The sequence below is a fragment of the Rhinatrema bivittatum genome, chromosome 16, assembly GCF_901001135.1.
Source record: "Rhinatrema bivittatum chromosome 16, aRhiBiv1.1, whole genome shotgun sequence".
Lineage (NCBI taxonomy): Eukaryota > Metazoa > Chordata > Amphibia > Gymnophiona > Rhinatrematidae > Rhinatrema > Rhinatrema bivittatum.
This window is the reverse complement of record NC_042630.1, coordinates 815,886-840,550: the sequence shown is the minus strand read 5'-3', so window position 1 is coordinate 840,550 and position 24,665 is coordinate 815,886. Positions and strand designations below refer to the sequence as shown.

General features: G+C 49.0%; 1 protein-coding gene across 3 annotated transcripts in view; it reads left to right on the top strand.

Moving 5' to 3' along the window:
• Positions 1-24,111, top strand: part of NCAPD2 (non-SMC condensin I complex subunit D2) — a 62,633-nt gene extending 38,522 nt beyond the window's left edge. For all 3 annotated transcript variants that reach the window (XM_029580587.1, XM_029580586.1, XM_029580585.1), the window contains exons 15-32: positions 90-314; positions 414-588; positions 877-961; positions 1,055-1,188; positions 1,390-1,522; positions 1,605-1,689; positions 1,772-1,942; positions 3,666-3,880; positions 8,368-8,473; positions 9,100-9,223; positions 15,990-16,145; positions 22,301-22,478; positions 22,569-22,663; positions 22,750-22,830; positions 22,932-23,115; positions 23,314-23,440; positions 23,537-23,668; positions 23,794-24,111. In XM_029580587.1, coding sequence (XP_029436447.1) covers positions 90-314; positions 414-588; positions 877-961; positions 1,055-1,188; positions 1,390-1,522; positions 1,605-1,689; positions 1,772-1,942; positions 3,666-3,880; positions 8,368-8,473; positions 9,100-9,223; positions 15,990-16,145; positions 22,301-22,478; positions 22,569-22,663; positions 22,750-22,830; positions 22,932-23,115; positions 23,314-23,440; positions 23,537-23,668; positions 23,794-23,882 — 2,495 coding nt within the window. In that variant the 3' untranslated portion in view covers positions 23,883-24,111. The remainder of the gene's footprint in view (positions 1-89; positions 315-413; positions 589-876; positions 962-1,054; positions 1,189-1,389; positions 1,523-1,604; positions 1,690-1,771; positions 1,943-3,665; positions 3,881-8,367; positions 8,474-9,099; positions 9,224-15,989; positions 16,146-22,300; positions 22,479-22,568; positions 22,664-22,749; positions 22,831-22,931; positions 23,116-23,313; positions 23,441-23,536; positions 23,669-23,793) is intronic.
• The last annotated feature ends 554 nt before the right edge of the window (positions 24,112-24,665 follow it).

Genomic DNA, 24,665 nt, shown 5'->3' with positions numbered 1-24,665 from the left:
ATTCCAGGAGCATCGCTGCGTGTCTTCAGCCTTGGCAGAGTCCCGCTCTAGTTCCCAGGTTGCTCATCAGGCGCTGGTGTTTTTTTAAGGCCATGCAGATAAAGAGCAAAGCATGAGAGCCAGTGAGTGTGCAAGAGAGGAACCTGCAGGGGAGAGTCCAGGAGTGGATTGTGCAGCTGCGGACACACGGCGGTCTCAGCTGCTGAAGCAGGAGATGCTGGTGCAGTACCTGAGAGATGCTTTCAACTTTGCCATCAGAATTGAAGAAGCCCTTGTTGTGATCAGTAAAATGATATCAGAAACGGCAGTGTCAGGTATGGGGGGAGGGGAGGGGAGGCAGGGGGGGGGCTGGGGTTAGGAAGGGAAGGCAGTAGTGTTGGGTGTGGGTGATGAGCCATTTCTCCATCTTTCAGTGGTACAGGAGGTGATTGAATTCTTTGTGACGGTCTCGCAGTTCGGCGTCTCGCAGGCTGTGGTTGGAATTCGCAAGATGTTGCCACTGGTGTGGTCCAAAGAGGCAGGTGTGAGGGAGGCTGTGGTGAATGCATACAAGAGACTTTATCTGCCTCCTAGCAGCGAGTCATCCAGGTAAAAATAACCACCTGCACTCCATGACTTGCTCTCCCTTGTCTGAATCCCTCCCGTCAATGCAAACGTATTGTAAGCCTGCAAGAATCTCCTCTGCTTCCTGTCCTGAAGGAACAAGGCTCATGAGAGGAGCGTTTTGGTGTTTTCCCCATCCCCAAAAAAGCTTGTGTTTAATGTCCTGTTGCACCAGAACTTTCAGAAGATATCCGGGCTCCTGGCGGGGGCATTTCTCCACATGCATGCTTCTGCATTACTTCTCCTCCTTTCCTTTTGTCTGTCTCTCAACAGGCTGAAGGCCCAGACCCTGGTGCACAGTTTTTCTCTCCTTATGGTGGATTCCTCCTTGGGGACCATCCAGTGTCTGGAAGAAATCGTGAGTACCTGGCACTCCTCCTCCATCCTTCCCTTGCCCACCCGCCCGCCCTCCCTCCGCTGTTACATCGTGGTTTTCTTTCCTGCTCCCCAGCTATCAGAGTTTGTACAGAAGGACGAGATCGAGCCTGCTGTTATCCAGCTTCTGTGGGAACGATTTACGGGAAAGTCTGCGTGTTCTGCCTTGGAGCAGCGGGCTGCCGTCATGCTGCTCGGGATGTTGGCACGGTAAAGTCGGCGTTCACGTGTGGCGTTATAACAGGGTTTCACCATGGCTCCCCCTGCACTGCGCAGAACGGGGGCCAGCTCAATGCCACTTGGAAACTTCCACTGCTGGCTGGATGCAGCCGTTTGGGGACAGACGATGCCGCTGCATACATAAAGGACTGAGATTCATGCACTTCTCTGTTTTTCTGTCTGGCTTGACAGGGGGCGACCGGAGATTGTGGGCAGCAACTTGGACGTGCTAGTGACAGTGGGACTGGGGGAGAGAGTGCATGAGGACTACCAGCTGGCACGGGAGGTGTGCAACACCATCCTAAAAATAGCAGACAGCCAGAAGGTGAGATGAGAAGAGTCTGTGGGACTCCACCACCTTCCAGGTACTGCCGAGGGTTAATAACACAGACTGCTTTGCGTTACAGTCGGCAGCGAGGAAGAACGAGGCCCCGTTCCGTCTGCCCAAAGATCATGCCCTGTTTGAGCGACTGACAGATGCTGTCACAGAAGGTAGGAAGCACAGCGCTTATAAAGTTGTTTCTCTTGGTTCCCTGCAGTCTGGTAAGCGGGAATTCTCCATTCTCTTCTGCAGGTGTAGGCAGGCCAGAACTTCACTGGCTCTCGTTTGCAGAGAAGGCCGTCTGCCTTATCTATCAGTTGGCTGAGGAGCCGGAGGGAATATCTGCAGTGATCCTGCAGCGTTGTAGCTGTCGGGTACAGGAGCAGCTGAGTAGCCAGACACAGGGGAGCCTGGAGCAGAGAGGTGAGCAGAAGAGGAATAGGAGGAGCACCGGACATCTGATTATTCTGTAATTCCCAGTACGTACTCAGATCAGTCCAGGCTGCTAGGTTTTGCCTCTTCCAGCAGATGGAGACAGAGAAAAACTTGAAGGGCATCCTCTCTTAACCCGGTGTGCCCCCTGCATTTCCTCAGTATTTCTCTGTCTCCAGCAGATGAAGGAGGCAGATCCTGCTGTCCTCCTTTAGCTTTAAAAAAAAAAATAAAGTAAAACTTTAGGGGATTCTTTCATTTAGGGATCCCCTTATTTGACAATAGCTTGATCAAGCGAGGACCTCAAAGAAAAGAAAAGGAACAGAAGAGGATCCTGCCGTGCCGTTCCTCCCAGAGGGCCGCTAGGTCCCCCTGGTTGTAGGTTGAGCTAGGGGTCGGTGGACCCTGGGAGATGACTGCCTGGCTGGGGTGAGAACCGGTGGTCCGGGCCCTTGCCTCAGACGTCACATTCCTCTGCAGAGGCGGATGGTTTTGCCGCGGCTCTGCATTCAGATTCCCGCACTCTCCCTTCCAGGTGTCCAAGGCAGTCCTTTTTGGTTTTTTTTCTTCAGTTTTTGTCATTTCTTGCCGACTCTGTGCCCCACTCCCCCCATGCCGCGTTCGCGATGTGCTGCCGCGGGGAGCCGGGGACACGGCTCTCCCGCGATAACCTTTGCTCGAGGTGCCTCCCCAGCGGGGAGGGTCCCTCGACCGGCAGTGACAAGGTCGGGGACTAGATCCCACATTTCGGCCGTGCAGACGGATGCCCTTGTGAGTCGGCCGGCCCCCTTCCTGCTGACCGCGGGAACGGCGGCCATCTTGGATGCAGTCTCTACTGCAGCAACGGAGGGGATTTTCCCTCACCGCTTTCTCCTCCCCATCTCAGTCCTGGGCGTCCTCCGGTCTGCTTGCAGGACCTGCAGGAGGAATTGATGACCCTCCCGTGGGGGCTATACCACCTCAGGCCCTCTCTTTCTACAGACTTTGTGCTTTTAATGCACATCAGACTTTGCCATCAGAACTGAAGAAGCCCTTGTTGTGATCAGTAAAATGATATCAGAAACGGCAGTGTCAGGTGGGGGGGAGGGGGGGCTGGGGTTAGGAAGGGAGGGCAGTAGTGTTGGGTGTGGGTGATGAACCATTTCTCCCTCTTTCAGTGGTACAGGAGTCTGGACTGATCCGGGTAGGTACAGGGATAGGAAAATTGGTTCTTGCCTGCTAATTTTCATTCCTGTGGTACCGCGGATCAGCCCAGACCCCTCCCATTGAGGGAGTTATCATCCAGTTTTTCTTGAGCGTCCGCTCTGATAATTTTATTTGCTGAAGAAGGCTACAGGTTTTTTCTTATTCTGGGTTTGGCATTTTTTCAACAGTTCCTGTTTATTTTGGCAGTTCACTTTTTGTCCTTTGCTTGATCTGCAGTAGTTCTCATATTCTGCTTTGGTAATGTTCATACTGAAGGGACGCAGGGGGCACCTTGTTAAGAGAGAGGGGGCCCTTCAAGTTTTTCTCTGTCTCCATCTGCTGGAAGGAAGGCAAAACTCGGCGGTCTGGACTCATCCGTGGTACTAGAGGAACAAAAATTAGCAGGTAAGAACCAATTTTCCCGTGTACACCTTGTAAGATCTTTTCTGCCTGCCACCTCCTCTCATGATTTCTTTGGCGTTGCTCCATGGGCGCTGTGTAATTTCAGGACATTTTTTTTCCTCCTCAGAATTGGCGGAGATTACAGTTCCTGCTGCTGCAGCCCCCTCTGATCTGGGCCCTGCTTTACCCTCGTTCTTGCTTGTTCACCTGCTGTTCCTGGCAGGAGCCACAGCATTGCAGCAGCTCGTACACCTGGAGCGCTCCGTTGGCTCCGAGCTCCGCAGACGCCGTGTCATGAGAGAGGAACAGGATGCCAAGGATGTTGCAGGGAAGAAAGCCAAGGTGAGGGGACAGGGAATATGGAGTTCCTTGTACGTACGCAGATCAGTACAGACGCCTGGGTTATGCCTCCCTGCCAGCAGATGGAGACAGAGTTTTACTGACACTGCTACTTAACCACACGTGCTACCTACAGTTCCTCAGTATTTCTCTGTCTCCAGGAGATGGTAGATGGGTACAAAACCTGTAGTTCTGCAGTCTGGGCAATTTTTTTTTTTTTCTTTTTGAGCCTTCTGGGGATTTTTTATTTTTTTTTTTAATCTTGGTGGGTTCTTCCCTGTCCGGTTGAAGCGGGTGAGCCCGGGGGTTGGTGATCCTTGTGTACTCGGCCTGTGCGCCTGTGGGGTATAAATCTGGTGGTCCAGATCCCTCCCCTTCACGAGGCCGCTCAGGTGGCTGCAGGCTCCATGGTTGCTTTTTGGTCTGAGGCAGTCTATTTCTTTTCCCTGTACGTACCCAGATCAGTCCAGATTCCTGGGCTTTGCCTCCCTTCCAGCAGATGGAGACAAAGTTTCACTGTCACACTGTACATGACCCTGTGTGCCACCTGCAGTCCCTAGGTATTTCTGTCAGTTCTGCGTTTTCGGATGGAAACATTAAGGTCGGTGATCGCTGCTATGCACAAAGAGTAGTTTTTGGCTTGTCTAGATATGACCAAGGCCTATCTCCACATTCTGATTCATCCAGACCATCAAAGGTTTCTCAGGTTCATGATTCTCGGGACCATTTTCAGTTTTATGTTCTGCCTTTTGGATTGGCAGCGGCACCGAGGTCGTGGTAGCAGCAGCTCTTCGGCAGCAGGACATCCTGGTTCACCTTTATTTGGACAACTGGTTGATCTGCGCAAAGTCAGAGGAACTCTGTCATTGGGCAGTGTCTGTAGTTTGTAGCGCTCACGGTCCCTGGGCTGGGTTGTGAATTTGCACAAGAGCCAGTTAATACCATCTCAGGTTCTAGGATTTCTGGGAGTGCACTTCAACACCGGGCTCAGGAGGTTTTTCTTACCCAGGGGCAGATTTGGCTGTCTGCTAAGCAGGGCGGTCTGCATGTTCTGGGATTATCTGCAGGTGCTTGGGTCTATGGCTTCCACCTTGGAATTGGTCCCTTGGGCGTTCGCTCACTTGCGGCCTCTTCAATCAGCCTTGCTCTCCAGGTGAAATCCAGTCTCGGAGCAATTTCATCTGCCCCTGCCTCGTATGGAAAGCACCAGTTCAAGTCTGGATTGGTGGCTGTGTTGGGACAATTTGAGCTATGGGATGGCCTTGGAGGTTCCAAATTGTATAGTGGTCAAAACCAATGCCAGCCTATCTGGTTGGGGGGGGCTGTCTGTCAGGCTCAAGTGGTCTCTGGAGAAGGCGTTGTCTCTAGACGGTTGATGGACCACGAGAGTGGTGCATCTAGCATTGCAGGCCACCTTGCTTCTGGTTCAGGGCAGGCCAGTGAGAGTTTTGTTGGACAGGGTGATGGCGGTGGCTTACATTAACAGACAGGGCAGTACTAAGAGTTGACCAATGGCTCAGGATGCCCAAGAGTTGGTGTGCTGGGCAGAGAGCCACCTGGAGATGCTGGCAGCTTCCCTCATAACGGGGTTGGACAATGTCCAGGCAGATTTCCTCAGCAGCCAACAGTTGGATCCCGGGGAGCGGGAGTTGTCAGAGGACGCTATGATCCTGATTTGTTGAAGGTGGAGAGTACTGTTCATGGATCTCATGGCAATGTGCAGGAATGCCAAGGCTCGGAGGTTCTTCAGTTGAAGGAGAGAGCACGGGGCAGGAGTTGATGCCTTGGTGCTCTCATGGCCTCAGGGAATTCTCCCGTATGTGTTTCCTCCGTGGCCACTGGTGGGCAAAGTCTTGCGAAGGGAAGAGCATCATCCGGGGCATGTAATTCTGGTAGCTCCAGAGTGGCCTCATCGGCCGTGATTCTCGGATTTAGTCAATCTCTCAGTGGACGGCCTGCTACGTCAGATTCATCTTCCCAACCTGCTACGTCAAGGTCCTATATTTTTCGATCAGGCGGTTGCTTCTCTCTTGCGGCTTGGCTTTTGAAAGGAAGCTCCTAAGAGATAAGGGGTACCCGGAGGATGTTACTACTTTGTTGCAAGCAAGGAAAATTTCCACCTCCTTGACCTATGTGCAGGTGTGGAAAGTCTGAATTTTGGTGCAAGGAGCACAACGTGGATCTGGCTCCAGGACTCGATTGTTCACATTTTATCCTTTTTGAAGCAAGATTTGGTAAAAGGTTTGGCCTTTAACTCCTTAAGGGTGCAGGTTGCCACCTTGGGGTGCCTTAGGGGCTAGGGGCACGGGATGCCTCTCTGTACATCCGGACGTGTACGTTTTTTGCAGGGGGTCAAGCATTTGTCCGGTGCAAAAAATCTGTCCTCCATGGCGCCTAAACTTAGTTCTTGAAGCTTTGTGTGGGGCGCAGGGCAAATTTAAAGGATCTTATTTATTTATTTTTAATTTTTATATACCGACATTCTTACATCCGATGTAAATCATACTTTGAAAGTTGTTTTTCCGGTGGCAATTTGCTTGGCTAGGTGGATTTCGGAACTGGAAGCCCTTTCTAAGGATTAGCGATCCAGCCGTTGCATACAGTGCCTTCCTTTCTTCAGCCTTTCCAAATGTGGATAGGACGGTTGGCCTTGGATAAGGAGTTGAGATGTCTGGATGTGAAGCGAGCATTGTTATGGTATCTGGAAGTCACTATTGGTTTCAGAGTTTCCGATCATCTTTTCATACTTTTGAGCGGTGCTAAGAAAGGGCAAAAAGCTGCTGTAGCACAGATGCTGAAAGAGGCCGTAGTTTCGGCGTTCATTTATTTATTTATTTATTTATTTAGGTTTTTTATATACTGGCATTCAAGACTGATAGTCCCATCGTGCTGGTTCACATAGAACAGGAGTGCAATTAAACTAAAACTTAAACCATAGTGCAGAAAAAGCAGTTACATATAACAGGGATAATAGAACTTGGCAAAGGAAAAAGAAAAGAACATAAATAACAGTGAAATTGAAGATGATGGGTTTTGATTGTTAGGAGTTAAATCGTGTTGGTGTTAGGAAATGCCTGATTGAACAGCCAGGTCTTGAGTCTTGTCTTGAAGGTTGAGAGGCTGCGTTCCATTCTGAGATCTGGGGGATGGAGTTCCATAAGGTTGGTCCAGCAGTAGAGAGGGCCCGCTCTCTTAACGTAATGTGTTTGGTGGTTGTGGCTGGGGGAACTTGAAGTAGTCCTTTATATGCGTCTCTTGTCGGTCTTGTTGAAGTGTGTAATCGGAGGGGGAAACCTAGGTCAATTGGTGCTAGTTGATGGATGTTTTTGTATATGGTGAGAATTGCCTTGTAGATTATTCTGAAGTGTATGGGTAGCCAGTGGAGTCCCATTAGTATAGGGGTTATGTGGTCTCTTCTCCTGGTGTCAGTGAGTACTCGGGCAGAGGCGTTTTGAACCATCTGAAGTGGTTTGGTGTGTGATGAAGGGAGACCAAGCAGGATGGTGTTACAATAGTTTGTAAGGATTTTGTTAATGCTGTTATTCCACTAAGGATATTGTTAAGACTGTTATTTCAGTTCCTATCCACTTTTTCTCCTTTCTCTCCTACTCTTGCTTTTCACGCCCCTCAGGCTCTAGCTTTCTCCCTACCCCCCCTCTCTCCCTTTTCCTCCTCTGCTCCCCTTTCCCGGTTATTTGTAACTTCTATTTCCTTTTTCTCCATGAGTTTATTGTGAACCGGTATGATGTGTCTCACGAATATCGGTATATTAAATAAATAAATAAATTTGCGTGGGTTGGTCAGTGCCTCAGGGTCTGAGAGCTCACGCAACGCAGTCGCAGTCTGCTTCTTGGGCTGAATGTCAGCTGCTGTCGCCTCAGGAAATGTGTAGGACGGCTACGTGGACGTCGTTGCACACTTTTTCCAGGCATTATGGTCTGGACATCCAGGCGCCAGAGGCTAGCAGGTTTGGTGTAAGCGTACTTTGAGGGGACTCTCCAGGTCCCACCCAGTGTAGGGAAGCTTTGGTACATCCCAGGACTCTGCACTGATCCAGGTACGAACAGGGAAAGGAAAATTGGTTCTTACCTGCTAATTTTCGTTCCTGTAGTACCACGGATCAGTCCAAAACCCGCCCATTCTATTGAGGGGGAGAGTCGTCCGCTCATTCTGTGTTTTTTAGCAGAGGGTATTTTCATGATTTGGATGTTTTGATAGTTTTTGGAGAAATATGGAATTTTTGAGTTTTGCTTGGGTATAGAATAATACTGAGGACTTGCAGGTGGCACACGTGGTTAAGTGTCAGTAAAACTTTCTCTGTCTCCATCTACTGGCAGGGAGGCAAAACCCAGAAGGTCTGGACTGATCTGTGGTGGTACAGGAACGAAAATTAGCAGGTAAGAACCAATTTTCCTATCTTAGCAGGGCAGGGGAGTGTGGGGGTGTGAGTCTGCTCTTCCTCTGCTGATTCAAACTCTGCCTCTTGACAGGGAAATGAAAGCACCATGGAGGAGGAACTGGGGCTGGTAGGGGCCTCTGCTGATGACATAGAGGCTGAACTCATTCGCAAGATCTGCGACACAGAGATCCTGGAGGGTGAGTGACTGCAGAGGCCCTGTACAACTCCTGAGCTTTTCTGTAGCGCTACAAGATGTACACAAGAAACTGTCTCTGCTCCTTGAAGCATACAATCTAGTCAGGATTCGGGAAATTCATTTATTACAGTGGTCATGATCGGGGAGAGCCAGGGTCTTATAATTTAAAGGCAAGATTTGAATTTGGCCAGAGAAGGGAGCATGATGGACCAGATGAAGGATGCTCTTACAGGCACATGAAGGTGGAAAGCAGAGAGTTGGTGGTAGAGGAAAATGGATAGTTCCCTATGCATAGATAAAAGCACCATGAAAGGGTCACATGAGTGCTGTAGGGCGAGCAGAAGTTTGAATTGTATATAGAAGTAGATGGAAGGCTATGTAGTGACTGGAGAAGAGGGGTTATTGTCTTGCAGCTGAATTTTGAGTAGATATTGTAATCAGGAGGGACGGGCTACAGTAGTTGAAGCGGGAGCAGCTGAGGAGTGGATAAGGGTTTTGGTGGCATGTTCAGATAGGAAGGGTGGCTTTTGGTGTGCACCTGCTTTCTGTAAGCATAATTCTATATGAGTCTAGCGCTGCTGCTTCTCTGTTCTGCAGTCAACTAATAGATTGCTTCCGCCTCCCCAGGACAGCAGTGCCTCTCAACCTTTGTGCCCCTGCTCCTGAAGATCTGCAGTAATCCTGGCCGATTCAGTGATCCCAATCTCCTCACCACGGCGGCTCTTGCACTTGCCAAATTCATGCTAATCAGGTAATGGAGTCCTTTCCATGTGGCACCGTGTGGTGGGATTTCCTGGTGATCCCATGTCTGATCTCAGATCCCTTATCCCAGTGTTTCCTAACCAGTGCGCCTTCAGATCTGATGAGTGGTGCCATAGAAAAGTCACCACTGCCTATTGCTCAGATCCAGATCAGCATCTCAGCTCTGCTGCCAGGACTTCGCAGCAACAAGACACGCCAGCAGTGGCTCCTTTCTGAGAATGTGTGTAATCGTGTATGCCTGTTCTTCCTAGTGCAGTAATTTAATGAGCAGCAGAACATGCATAGTCAGATACACACTACACATATCACCTTCTCTTCTTTCCCTCCTCCTCCTCTGAGGCCTGGCCTCTTGTCTCGAGCTGAGTGAGATGGGGAGAGTGCACTGAGCATGGGATGTAACTCACTCTTAGTGTTGGGAGTAGCAGCATGTGAAGGAGCTCTGGAAGCCAAGTTCCCTGTAAGTACCAGGATCGGTCCAGACGGTGATCAGCTGCCTGCACCAAACTGACTTCTTCCTTCTCTTGTATATAGAGGGAGCAGATTCATGCATGTCTCTGCCCCCTCTTTTAACATTTGGAAGAGATGCAGGTGGGGCTTTCACTACTTCCCTAGCTCTTCTGGCCATATGAGACCTTTCCATGTCTGCACTGCCTGCTATGTGGAGGTCGGTGTGCCATACAACACTTTTTTCTTAATGAAGGTACACCTTGGGCTTCATCGTGCAAAAGTATGTAGCGACTTCCAAGTCGCTGCCCTGCATATCTCCTGAGGAGACACCAGCTGCGAACGCATAGAATGAGCCTGTAAGCCATCTGGAATCTCACGACCTCCTATAATATGTGGACCCAATTACCTCTTTCAACCAATGCACAATAGTAGCCTTAGAAGCTTTGAAACCTTGCTTCGTGCTGCTCCACAAAACAAAAAGGTGGTTGGACCTCCTGAAATCATTCGTCACCTCGAGATAGCTCAATAGAGCTCACCGAACATCTAACCGCTTGAGCTCCTTTGCATGTGGAGTGGATGCATCTACCAATGGAAAGGCTGGAAGCTCCTCTGTCTGGTTCACATGAAATGTGGAAGCTACTTTCGGCAAAAAAGAAGGCACTGTCATTAACGAAACCCCTGAACTCGAAATTTGAAGGAAGGGGTCTTGACAGAACAAAGCTAGCAAGTTCGAAAATCTTCTAGCCAAGCATATAGTGACAAGAAACCCCACTTTGCAAGTCAAGTCCTTCAGTGACGCTCTCCGCAGGGGCTCAACAGGAGCCGCACACAAACCTCATAGGACCAGATTAAGGTTCCAGGATGGACAAACACTTCTAACTGGAGGACACAAATTCTTTGCTCCTCTAAGGACCCTAACAACATCCAGATGAGCGGAAATAGCGGAACCCTCAATCTTACCATGAAGGCAGCCCAAGGCCGCCACCTGCACTCTAAGAGAGCTAGGAGACAAGCCTTTAGCGAAACCGTCTTGAAGAAAAGATAAAATGTCCAGAACGGAGGACTTGAGCGGTCGTACTCCATGAGTAGCGAACCAGGAATCAAACACCTTCCATACTCTAATATAAGCCATATTCGTGGACTTTCTTCTGGTTTTGCAATAAGGTGGTTATGACAGTTTCGGGATAACCTCTACTCCTTAACCTTCACCTCTCAAAAGCCATGCCGCTAGACAAAAGTGAGTGGCCTGGTTGGAAAATATGGGGCCCTGCGAAGGAGACCCTCCAGATGCCTGAAGCGAATCAGTCCATCCACTGCCAGGTTGATCAGATCTGCAAACCACGGATGCCACAGCCACTCCATTCAACAAATACCATCTCTCCGCGATGTTTGTCTACGCGACACAACACCTTGCCCACTAATAGTCAGGAGGGGAAGACATAGAGAAGGACCCTTGTGGCCAAGGCAGAACCAGCACGTCGACTCCTTCGGCCCCGTGCTGACGTCTATGACCGAAGAAACAAAATGCTTTGGCATTTTGAGGAGTCTCCATAAGATCCACAAGAGGAGACACCCACCGATCTCGAATGAATTGTATCATGGAATCAGATAATTCCCACTTGCCCAGGTCTAACTGAGTTTGACTCAAGAAGTCTGCCTGAACGTTTTTGACCCCCAGCTATGTGGGACGCAGCTATGCGCTCCAGGTGACTTTCCGCCCAAAGAATCAACTGTTGTGCCTCCCGAGCTCTGCTAATTGATATAAGCCACCATGGTCACATTGTCTGAAAGATCCTTGGAATTTTTATCGACAAAGACCTATCCTTTAAGAACCAAAGAAGGATACCACAGACTCCTTACCCTAAGACACCCTAAACCATTTCTAAACACTGACTTCAGAACCGTCCTTCAGCTTCTTATCTTCTCCACCTTCGACTCCCTACTAATGGGAATACCCTTCTCTTCCCTCAAACCACTCCAAAACTTCAAAACTCCGCTGCTAGAGTACTAACTGGAACAAAAAGAAATGACCATATCACACCCATTTTATCCTCTCTTCACTGGCTCCCTATCACTGCATGAATTGCTTACAAATCCATGACTATCATCCACAAAATCCTTAACAACGATCATCAAGGCCTAAACACCCTTAACATAACTCTTCAAAACTCCTCAAGAAATCTACGATCCAATAACTCAAACCTCTTATTAATCCCCACCATCAAAGATGCTCATCTAACATCAACAAGAGAGAGCCTTCTCCATCGCTTCCCCCAATCTTTGGAACATTCTACCTGAAGACCTGAGAACTCAACACAACTTAAAAACCTTCAAAAAAGATCTAAAAACATTACTGTTTCGCAAATTTTTCACGGACCCCCAATAATCTACTCATACCAACTCTCAATTGATTGAAGAACTATAACTTACTATCTAACTCATTTCCCTCCTCCTCCATCCTTACATTACTTCCTAGAATTGTTATTCTATGTTTTACTGTAATGTTCACTTTGTTATAATATTTCAAAATTTCCTTTGATATATTTGTTCACTATGTAAACCGTTATGATGGCTTTTCCGAATAACGGTATATAAAACTCTTCAAATAAAACTATCCCAGTGGCGGGAGGAGCGGCCTTAAAGGATGCACACGATAGACAGATGGAGTCCATCCTTAAACAAGCCTTTGATGCAATAGCAATGTCCTGGCAGATTGCTTCTTGTTGTGCCCTGGTAACTTGTTCATGCCTGCTCCTCTCTCAGGAGGTGGATGACTCAGGAGTGAATTCCAGAGCAGTTATGGAACCCACTGCCGCCTTTTTAGCAGACATAGGTTCGGTTCTAGTCTGTTCTTCAGCCAGAGGAGTGACCTCAGTGATAGCCAGAAGACAGCTATGGCTGCGGAATTGGTTGGCAGGTGCAACCTCCAAGGCCAATCTCACAAAGATGCCCTTTAAAGGATCTCTCCTTTTCAGAAGCAAATTGGAAAAGCTGGCCAGTAAATGTGGTGAATCCCCAGTCCTGCGGCTACTGGAAGATAAGAGGAAGCAGTTACAGCACCCCTCGCCTATGAGAGGCCGATCCAGGGGCTCCCAGCATTTTTGCTCCTACGGGGACATTTCAGAAATCTCGGCCCTTTGAGAGGTCTTAGTCCGTTCATAGTCAACAGCCCAAGAGAGGGGCGGGCTCGGGTTTAGGTTCGTCCCAAACCCCCCAGTGAAATTTTGCCAACCTACTGTCGGAACAAGGAGCTAGGGGGTCGACTGTCCTTCTACCAGCGGTGGGTCGAGATCACTTCAGACAAATGGGTATTGGAAGTCCTACAAGAAAGATATGCACTGGAATTTCACATCACTCATCGGGACATATTCAGGATGTCTCTTTGCCACTCCCAGCTCAAGAAGCAGGCAGTGGAGATTACTCTTTGAAGGCTCCTCGGGATGAGGGCTATAATCCCAGTACCTGCGCCCCAGGAAAATACGGGGTGTTATTCCATCTGTTTCATCATACCCAAGAAGGGAAGGTTCCTTTCGCCCCATCCTGGACCTGAAGAGTGTCATCAAACATCTAGGAGTGAATGATTTCCGCATGGAAACATTATGCTTCGTGATAATGGCCGTACAATCAGGAGAGTTCTTAACCTCCCTGGACCTATCCGAGGCCTACCTACATATTCCAATCTGTCAAGAACACCATTGTTTCCTACGCTTTGCGGTACTAGGTCGCCATTATCAGTTCCGGGCTCTGTCCTTTGGCCTAACCACTGCCCCCAAAACATTTTCCAAGATTACGGTGGTCATAGCGGTAGTATTGAGAAAAGAGGGAATCCTGGTGCACCCGTACTTGGACGACTGGTTGATCCGGGCCAAGTCCGTGGAAGAGTCTCCGGATGACCAACAGGGTCACCTTCTTGCTTCAGGAAGTCGGTTGTGTTGTAACCTTGAAAGAGCAGTTTCAAGCCTTCCCAGCCCTTGGAATGTTTGGGAGTCCGGTTTGACACCAAGCAGGGCAAGGTTTTCCTTCCGACCACGCGGATAATGAAGATGATCCCAGGTGCATCAGCTGATGAGCACGATACGCCCGATGGTGTGGAGCTATCTCAAAGTTCTCTGTTTGGCGGCAACTCTGGAAGACTGTGGGAAAGGGCTCACTGCTGTTACATTGGAACCTACAGTTTCAAGACTATTCGGTTCACCTCCACTTGCCCATGGGCGTATGTTCTCGGCTCCAATGGTGGCTGCAGAAAGCTCATCTGAGCAGGGGTGTGCTCCTGTTCTCGCTGAATTGGCTGGTCCTCACGACAGACGCAAGTCTGTCGGCCCAGGGGCATTGGACCGAAGAAGAGGCCCTCTGGAACATCAACCGCCTGGAAGCACGGGCAGTAGGATTGGCATATCTACAATTCAGCCACACTCTGCAATGCAACGATGGTAGCCTACATCAACCGCCAGGGTGGAACCAAGAGTCAGAAAGTGTCACAGGAGATAGACCTCCTTATGGGATGGGTAGAAACACATCTACAGATGTGCATCGATACCTTTTGTACTGATTGTCAACAGAGGTCATTTGATTTCGCAAGAATAAGCCAGTCATCCAGATATGGATACACCAACACACCCACCTTTTGCAATGCAGCTGCCCTCACCACCATCACCTTGGTGAAGGTATATTGGGCCTTCGCCAGCCAAAGGGAAGGGCTCAAAACCGAAAATGTTCCCTTAGGACCATGAACCTCAGGAATCTCTGGTGCTTCGGCCTGATGGCCATGTGTAGATATGCATCTTTCAAGGCAAGAGATTCCAAGAACTCTCCCTTGTGTACTGCCACTATGACAGACCTCTGTTTCCATAAGGAAACGGGGAACCTTGAGAGCTGCATTTTCCTTTTTTAAATCCAATATCTCTTGAATTGGATACAGGGGAAAAAAGAAACAGAATGCTTACCTTAAAATTCACCTCCGGCCTCACTAAGCTTGTTCAGGGTCTGAGCCAACAGACTCAGCAAGACAGCCCTATGAAAACCAGAAAAATCTGAGCAGAGATTACGGTGGATAGAGAAACATCCAGGCAACATGATCTGGTAGCTCCAAAATGGCCAAATCGACCATGCTTCCCAGATGTGATCAACATGACCATAGATGGGCCTCTGAGGTTCGGACATTGGTCAACTGTTTTCCACCAGGGCACAGTAGTTCTGGGTCAGGCAGCTCACTTCTGTCATGCGGGTTCGCTTCTGAGAAGAGACAACTGAGATGAAGGGGATATTCCAAAGTGTTTATTTCCACCTTCTACATCCTTGACGTATGTGTGAATTTGGAAGATCTTCGAGTCCTGGGCTGCTGTTGACTGACAGTGTTGCATATTTTGGCTTTTCTACAGAGATTCTGGTCAAGGGACTGGCCTTTAACTCTGAGTGTCCAGGTAGCGACATTGGGTTGTCTCCTGGATAAGGTGCAAGGAACATCCTCTGTCCGCACATCGGGTTGTTCTATGGTTCCTTCAGGGAGCTAAGAACTTGTGTCCTCAGGTGCAGAACATTTGTTGGAATCTGAATCTAGTCTTTAGAGGATTGTGTGAGGCTGTTTGAACCACTAAAGAGAGCTACAGTTAAAGACTTGACTCTTAAAGTGATTATCTTGGTTTCTATTTGTTCAGCCAGGAGAATTTAGGAGCTTCAGGTGCTGTTGTGTTGAGATCCCTTCTTACAGGTATCTTGATGTATGGTGCCTTCTCTTCTGCCTGAAGTAGTCTCGGCGTTCCATCTTAGACAGTAGAGCTTCCAGCTTTTATGGATTTGGATTCCCTTACGCCTCATGTAAGGGAGCTTAAGCTCTTAGATTGGAAGAATGCATCATTGAGGTATCTAAAGGTCACTTATGATTTCCATAGATCACATCTCCTCTTTGTAGATCTTATCACCTCTTTGTACTGTGGAGTGGTCCAGAGAAGGGAAATAAGTCGTCTAAGGCTACAATTGTGCAGGGGCTGAAGGAAGCGGTCGAGTCGACTTACTTTTCTAAAGGGTGCCCGCTGCCAGGGGGGGGGGGGGGTTTAGGGGCAAGGTTAATTGCTGCATCGGCTCATGTACTCTGATACAGTGGAAGACTTATAGTATTCTGTTTCCACCTGCTGGTGGGGAGGCATAACTTACTTGTCTGGACTGATATGGCAGGATCCAAGGAAAGTAAATTATCCGGTAAGATTACATTTATCCTTGATTTCCCTCTGTAGTGTTGTGTGATGGGTGTCTTCCTCTCTTATTTGCTCTCCCCTGCAGCAGTCTTATGTCAGATTCTACTTTTTTCTCAGTGCTGATTTCTGTGACTCCCACCTACGTCTTCTTTTCACTATGCTGGAAAAATCTCCACATCCCTGTCTTCGCTCTAACATCATGATTGCTGTTGGAGACCTGTCCATGCGCTTCCCCAACATGATTGAGCCCTGGACGCCATACCTGTATGCTAGGTGAGTGTGAGTGAGTAAGGCATGGCCTCCCACTGTATGCCAGGAGAGCCCGAGAAAGTATAGGTTCTGACAATACCACTGTGTCCAAGGTAGGTAATAGTGAGTTTGGGGATAAAACTGGCTGATACTCAGATTTTGTCAGTGATGTATGCTTCTTTCTGTTTGTTAGGCAACTTTCCCCTTATTTATCAACAAACGAACTTGCTATGGTGGTTCATTCTGTAATTGCAAGCAGGTTGGACTATTGTAATTCATTGTACCATGGGTTTCCAGGGACAACGCATGGCACAGTTCCAGATAACTCCAGCTGCTTCAAAATACTGTGGCATGGCTGCTGCCAGGCACCAAAAGATTTGACCATGTTTCAGTTTCCTATGGTTATAGGAACCACAGCTGCTCCTTTAAAAAAAAAAAAAAAAAAAAAAAAAAAAAAGTTCAGACAGGGAGAAGTCAGCAGGGCCCGGCTGGGGAGTGTGTTTCCTTTCTCACCTCCCTTACAGCCTGTCTGTAAATGGATGCTTCAGGTCTAGTTCGCCAGGGATAATCAACCCAGCTTTACCAGAGGGATGGCCCACGAAGGCATCTAACACCTCGGGGAGCTAATTCTCCTTCTCTCTTCTGTAATATATTCTTCTTCTCCTCTTATTTTTATTTTAACTCCAGACTGCAGGATTGCACTTCTACCATCTGCTAGAGACAGAGAAATATTGAGGACTGCAGGTGCCATGCTCTAATATGTAGCAGTCTCAAAAGCTTTTCTCTCTGCCTCCATCTGCTGGTAGGGGTGCAAAACCCACTTGTCTGGACTGATCTAGGGTTTGAATAGGAAAGGAAAATTGGTTCTTACCTACTAATTTTCGTTCCTATAGTCCCACGGATCAGTCCAGACTGCTGGAGGGGAGGCAAAACCCAGCAGATGGAGACAGAGAAAAACTTGAAGGGCCACCTGCGATCCCTTCAGTATAAACCGTGTCAAAGTAGATAAGAACTAATGAATTTTGCAACCAAACATCACATTCAAATCCAATGGTTAGATCAAAACTGGGAAATGGAATGTGACAAACTATGTACATGACAGGAGCACTCTGAAAAATTGAACTCATTCGCGTAGTGAAGAGAAAAGAAATGAATTCGAGCGGACTCTCCCCACTGAAAATTTTCTTCCTCCCCGGGCGGGCATCTGGACTGATCCGTGGTACTACAGGAACGAAAATTAGCAGGTAAGAACCAAGTTTTCTTTCCCTGTACCTACCCGGATCAGTCCAGACTGCTGGCAGAAATGACGGTACCGTTCTAAGAGACACCCCCGAATCTGAAAACCAAAGAAAAGGTTCCCTACAAGACAGCGCTTGAAGCTCAGATATTCGCCTTGCCGAGCAGATAGCCACTAGAAAGACAGTCTTGAGCTTTAGCTCCTTCAAAGTGGCCCGTTTGAGGGGGTTCAAAAGGAAAGTCCGCACAACACCCAGAGAACCAGGTTCAGACTCCAAGAAGGACAAACCACTCGAACTGGAGGGTTCAAGTGCTTGGCACACCTCAGAAAACACACTACGTCAGGATGGGCTGCTAGGGGTGCTCTGTCAGTCTCTCCCCGTAAACAGCCCAGGGCTGCAACCTGGACCCTGAGAGAACTGAACGCCAAAACGTTTTTCAACCCTTCCTGTAAGGAGGCAAGTATAAGAACTATGGAGGTGTGACGTGGAGAAACTTCCAAACCGCTACACCAAGAATCGAAAACTTTCTAGACCTGAACGTACGTGAGCGAAGGAGAGGTCTTACGTGACCGCATCAGGGTAACCCTTCTTCCTTAACTACTTCCTTTCATGAGCCAGGCCACTAGGCAAAAACGAGCCGCCTGGTCGAAAAATACTGGACCTTGCCGTAGTAGATTCGGAAGATGACTGAGACGAAGCGGGCCGTCCACCACTAAGTTGACCAGGTCTGCGAACCACGGCCTCTGTGGCCACTCCGAAGTTGAGGATAAACGACCCTTGGTGGGTCTCTATTCTTCTTAAGACCTTGCCCACTAGTGGCCATGGAGGAAAGACGTAGGAGGAGAATGTCACGGGGCCACGAAAGGACAAGAGCATCCGCTCCATGCTCCCTTCTGCGACTGAAGAAGCGATCCACCTTCACATTCAACAGTCGCCATCAAACAAGAACATCAGAAATTGCCATACTGGGTCAGATCTCAAGGGTCCATCAAGCCCAGCATCCTGTTTCCAACAGAGGCCAATCCTGGCAAGTACCCAAACACTAAGAAGATCCCATGCTACTGATGCAATTAATAGCAGTGGCTATTCCCTAAGTAAACTTGATTTAATAGCAGTTAATGGACTTCTCCTCCAAGAACTTCTCCAAACCTTTTTTTGAACCCAGCTACACTAACTGCACTAACCACATCCTCTGGCAACAAATTCCAGAGCTTTATTGTGCGTTGAGTGAGAGAATTTTCTCAGATTAGTCTTAAATGTGCTACTTGCTAACTTCATGGAATGCCCCCTAGTCCTTCTATTCGAAAGTGTAAATAACCAATTCACATCTACTCGTTCAAGACCTCTCATGATCTTAAAGACCTCTATCATTTCCCCCCTCGGCCATCTCTTCTCCAAGCTGAACAGCCCTAAACTCTTCAGCCTTTCCTCATCCCTCATATCATTTTGGTTGCCCTTCTCTGTATGAGGAAAGGCTGAAGAGGTTAGGGCTGTTGGCTGAGGGGGGATATGATGGAGATCTTTAAAATAATGAGAGGTCTTGAACGAGTAGATGTGGAACGGTTATTTATACTTTCGGATAATAGAAGGACAAGGGGCACTCCATGAAGTTAGCAAGTAGCACATTTAAGACTAATCGGAGAAAATTATTTTTCACTCGACGTACAATTAAGCTCTGGAATTTCTTGCCAGAGGATATGGTTAGTGTAGCTGGGTTTAAAAAAGGTTTGGTTAAGTTCTTGGAGAAGTCCATCAACTGCTATTAATCAAGCTGACTTAGGGAACGGCCTCTGCTATTACTGGCATCAGTAGCATGGGATCTTCTTAGTGTTTGGGTACTTGCCAGGTTCTTGTGGCCTGGTTTGGCCTCTGTTAGAAACAGGATGCTGGGCTTGATGGACCCTTGGTCTGACCCAGCATGGCAATTTCTGATGTTCTTAAGACGCAGGAGTAGTGCTCGTGTTCAGTGCACAGAGTGATGTCTCTTCTGGAATCACTGGGCTGGGTCATCAATTTAGCAAAAAGTCACCTGGTGCCTTCTCAATCCCTGGAATACTTGTTGGCTCGGTTCAGTACTCAGCAGGGCAGTGTTCCTGATAACCGACAGGGTGGTCAAGCAATAGGATCAGATAAGGTCTGGGATTACTTGCAGGTCCTATGTTCTTTTTATGTTTTATGTTCTTTATGTTCCTGGGCTCAATGGCCTCAACGTTGGAGCTGGTTCCATGGGCATTCGCTCATATGCACCCACTGCAGAAGGCGTTATTATCCTGCTGGAACCCCCTGTCGGAACAGCACTTTCTTCCCTTGCTTCTTCTGAGAGAGGCCAGATCCAGCCTAGCGTGGTGGATGTCTGGGAGCAATTTGAAGAAAGGAATGCCCCTTGAAGTCCCGGAGTTGGTGGTGGTAACCACAGATGCCAGTCTCGGGCTGGGGAGCGGTGTGTCTGGGCAGGTCGGCTGAGGGCTTTTGCTTGGTCAGAGCAGTCCTTGTCCATAAATCTTTTGGAGACACGGGCGGCACGCAGGGCTCTCCAGGTGTTTCTTCCTTTGGTCCACGGTCAGATGGTGAGAGTGTTTTCGGATAATGTGATAATGGTAGCTTACATCAACCAACAAGGAGGAACCAAGAGTCCCGCTGTGGCTTGAGAGATACAGCTCTTGTTTGTGTTGGCGGAGCTTCATCTCGAGGGCATGGCAGCCTCCCACGTTGCAGGAGTAGACATCGTAGAAGCGAATTATCTCAGCCGACAACAGTTGGATCTGGGGGAGTGAGAACTGACCCTGGAAGCCTGAAATCACATTTGTGCCCTCAGCTGGACCTCATGGCAACACGGGCCAATGCCAAGACAGAAACGTTCTTCAGTCACAGTTGAGAGACCAGGTCGGTGGGACTCTATGCTCTGGTGTGCCCATGGTCTATGGGGATCCTTCCCTCCTTGGCCCCTCATAGCATGAGTGCTCAGGTGTATAGAAGCTATCCAGGTTCTGGTGGTGCCAGAGTGACCGCGTCGTACGTGGTTCTCCGATCTTGATCATCTGGCAGTGGACAAACCTCTGTGGCTGACTCACTTGCAGGGATTGCTTCGCCAAGGACCCATATTTTCGGAGTGGGCAGATCACTTCTGTCTCACGGCCTGGCTTTTGAAAGGCAGCGATTATGCCTGAAGGGTTATTCAGAGCTGGTTATTTCTACCCTTCTTCAGGCTAGACGCCCTGTGACTTCCATTGTGTATTCTAGGGTATGGATGGTTTTTGAGACCTGGTGTGGTCAGCAGAGTGTAGCTCCATTCCTGGTTTCAATCTCGCACATTTTGTCCTTTTTTGCAGCAGGGCTTGTCCAAAGGTTTAGCTTATAGCTCGCTTCAGGTACAGGTTTCGGCCCTGGGTCTCAGGGGTAAGGTACAGGGCAAGCCTTTGGCCTCTCATCCTGATGTCATGCGTTTTCTGAAGGGTGTTGAGCATCTGCATCCCCCTCTATGGAACGTGTGTCCAGAGTGGAATCTCAGTTTGGTGTTGCGAGTTTTCTGTGAGGCTCTCTGAACCTTTGGGTCGCGCTTCTTTGAAAGGTACTTACCTTGAAGTTAGTCTTTAGTTGCCATTTGCTCGGGCAGGCGAATCTTGGAGCTACAAGTCCTTTCTTGCCGTGTCTCTCTCCTGCGAATTTCCAATGACAAGGTTTCTTTACGTACGGTGGCCTCTGTCTTCCATGTGAATCAGACAGTGGAATTGCTGGGGTTTCTGGACTGGTCTCGAGATCCTTCAATGGGTAGGGATCTCCATCCCTTGGATGTAAGGCGAGTCCTGTTGTACTAATTGAAGGTCACGAATTCTTTCAGACGATCTGATCATCTGTTTATTTGTTTTGTTCGGTGGCGCAAAGAAAGGGGATAAAGCGTCCAAAGCTGTTTTGGCCCGCTGGTTGAAGGAAACTATTAGCTTGGCCTATGTTTGTAAGAGCCGCGCAGTTCCAGTGGGTCTTAAAGCTCATTCTGTTCACACTCAAGTGGTTCTGTGGGCGCGCCGGAGGCGTTGTCATTCGGTAAGAGTGTGCTGAGATTGGGTCTTTCGGGTTCCCGTCCAGTCTAGGGGCCCTCTGGTACATCCCACTTGTCTGGACTGATCTGGGTTTGTTCAGGAAAGGAAAATTGGTTCTTACCTGCTAAATTTTGTTCCTGTAATACCACAGATCAGTCCAGAAGCCCTCCCTCAGCGTTGCTGCCGAAAGATGGCTTGTCCTGCTGCTAGGCCAGTGTGTTCATAAGAATTTGTTAAAATTGTTCATTTTCTGGAGTTTTCCAAAGTGTAACTGGAGGTTGTAGATACTTCGCTTGGTGGCTATCCAGTTCAGGGTTATCCATCCCGGGGGATTTTAGTTCGCCCTGTTTTTTAAATTATCTTGGCTTGGGTACGGTCAATACCGAGGGGACTGCAGGTGGCAGTATCCCAAAGCTTTGTCCTCTGCCTCATCTGCTGGCAGGGATGAAGAAACCCACTTGTCTGGACTGATCTGTAGTATTTCAGGAATGAAAATTAGCAGGTAAGGACCAACTTTCCTTTCTGCACCGGTCTGGCAGGACTAAAGGAAAGAAAATTAACAGGTAAGTTTAAATTTCACTGTTTGGACTGGTATGGCAGGATTCAAGGACAGGAGATTTATCAGGCACGATTTTATTTCTCATTATTAGAGTTGTATGCTTTTATATGTTTTTGTAATTATGTTCTATGTTTCCTAGTGTGTACTTTGTCTTCATGGATGATTTCTTTCTTTCAATTATTTGTCAAGTTAAAATAAGTCTGCAAGCTTGAGGGGATAGTGGGAGAGAGTGCAACATGCACGCACTATACAGCAGGATAGGAGGAGAGATTGTGGCACAGGCCCTCCTCTCTGTCCCCCAGTACAGCAGGTGAGCCTGAAGACCTCTCTCTCCATCTCTCCTAGGCTGCGGGACCCTTCTCGTAGTGTCAGGAAGACTGCTAGCCTGGTGATGACGCACCTTATTCTCAAAGACTTGGTAAAGGTGAAAGGTCAGATCAGCGAGATGGCCGTTTTGCTCAATGATCCTGATGAGGAGATTGCAGGACTAGCACGCAACTTCTTTCATGAGCTTGCTAATAAGGTACATAGGTGGAGGGAATCAAGGGGTGAGCAAGACCCAAAGTTTTTGCTGGGCCTCTCCAGTGACCCTGTCGCATGCCTCTGCCTGCAGGGAAATGCTGTGTACAATCTGCTGCCAGACATCATAAGCCGACTGTCGCACTCAGAGTGTGGTGTGGGAGAGGACGTGTTCCAGCGAATCATGAGGTAGGGAACCAGGAGCATCGTGCAGAGGGGGGGGGGGGGGTGCCAGGCTAAGGTGGATGATGTTTGAACCCTCTCTCCTCCCACAGACAATTGCTGTCCTACATAACAAAGGAGAAGCAAACGGAGAACCTGGTAGAGAAGCTGTGTCAGAGGTTCCGCACTGCCAGGTGTGTGGGGTCAGGCCTGCTCTGTTCCTTCTTTCGAGATTCAAAAACTTTATTGGCCTGACAAGTCTGTTTGAGAGTTATCAAAATTGCTTTCTCTCCAGGTCAGAGCGACAATGGCGCGACCTCGCACACTGCCTGACTCTCCTGCCCATCTCCGAACGTGGCCTACGCAAAATGCAGGAAACCTTTGAGTGTTTTGGGGACAAGCTGAGTGAGGAGGGAGTTTACAATTCATTCACCACTGTTGTGGGCAGGATGCGCCGAGGGGCCAAGCCCGAGTTCAAGGTTAGGAGTGGTGGGGTGGGATAGTGAGGAGATCCGCTGCTCTCAGGGAGGGAACTATGAAAGTGGAGGGGAAATGGTGGTGTCTTTCTGGCGTTGAGGATGTGCTCTGCGGTGTTGAGCTGGAATGAGCCTCTGGTGTGGTACTAAGCGTTTCTCAGACCTGATCTTTCATTTTTTTCTTTTCTTTCTCTTCTCCAGGCTTTGATTGATGAATTTGAGCAGAAGATTGCTTCTTGCCATGACCGGGGAATGGAAAACATGGAGGGACCTGCTGACCTGCCACTGATGCGCCCTTCAGAGAAACCAAGAAAGAAATGTGTAGCCGGTGAGAAGGAGGAAATGGATCTGCGGATGGGAAGGGACACTGGTCCACATCCTTTCTCTCTTGACCTGTATCTTTCTCCTTCCTGTTATATCTCAGGAAAGCGCCAGCCCCTAAGCATCGTTAATGGTGGAAGCGATGGTAACTTTGTGACACCGAGGGAGACGCAACGGAAACGGCCTGTTCGTAAGCAAGTGATGTCCTTCTCCAGTGAGGAGGAAGAGGACGAAGGTACTTAATGTCATGGGAGTGTCCACCAGTCTCCTGGGGAAGACTGGTGGGGGCTTTTCTGTCCTTAGATTGGTGGCAGTAGTGGGATTCTCTTCTTCACAGGCTGTCCTCATTTCTCTCCACAGACTTGGAAGCAGAGATGAGTGAAAGTGAAACCCCAAAGAACACCACGCCGATCCGTCGTACTTCTGCACGAACGGCCCGCAGGAAGTAAGGGCTCCTGGAGAGCCCACCTTTCTATTTTGTGTTTTAAGCTGGTTTGGGAGGGATTTTATTCATGTACGCTTTTTATGACCCTATTTATAATCTTCCCAATGTCGCCTCTTTTTTATTGTGAAGGGGAGGGGCCTGCGTTGGCAGTGCGCAGGGACTTCCCTTTCTGCGTTGCCATGTGTATCTCTGTTTTATGATGAATGTAATTAAAATTACTGCTGAGATTTTAAGAGGCTTGTTCTGAAGTGTTCAAAATCAAAGGAGCTTCAGGCTGCAGGAATGCAGTGAGTGGGGAGGAGGAAGAGGACAGGCTGTGGGCAGGGCTTGCGGAGGAGGGAGAGGACAGGCTGCAGGAATGCAGTGAGTGGGGAGGAGGGAGAGGACAGGCTGCAGGAATGTGGTGAGTGGGGAGGAGGGAGAGGGCAGGCTGTGGGCAGGGCTTGCGGAGGAGGGAGAGGACAGGCTGCAGGAATGTGGTGAGGAGGGAGAGGGCAGGCTGTGGGCAGGGCTTGCGGAGGAGGGAGAGAGGCTGCAGGAATGCAGTGAGTGGGGAGGAGGGAGAGAGGCTGCAGGAATGTGGTGAGTGGGGAGGAGGGAGAGGGCAGGCTGTGGGCAGGGCTTGCGGAGGAGGGAGAGGACAGGCTGCAGGAATGTGGGGAGGAGGGAGAGGGCAGGCTGTGGGCAGGGCTTGCGGAGGAGGGAGAGAGGCTGCAGGAATGTGGTGAGTGGGGAGGAGGGAGAGGACAGGCTGCAGGAATGTGGTGAGTGGGGAGGAGGGGAGAGA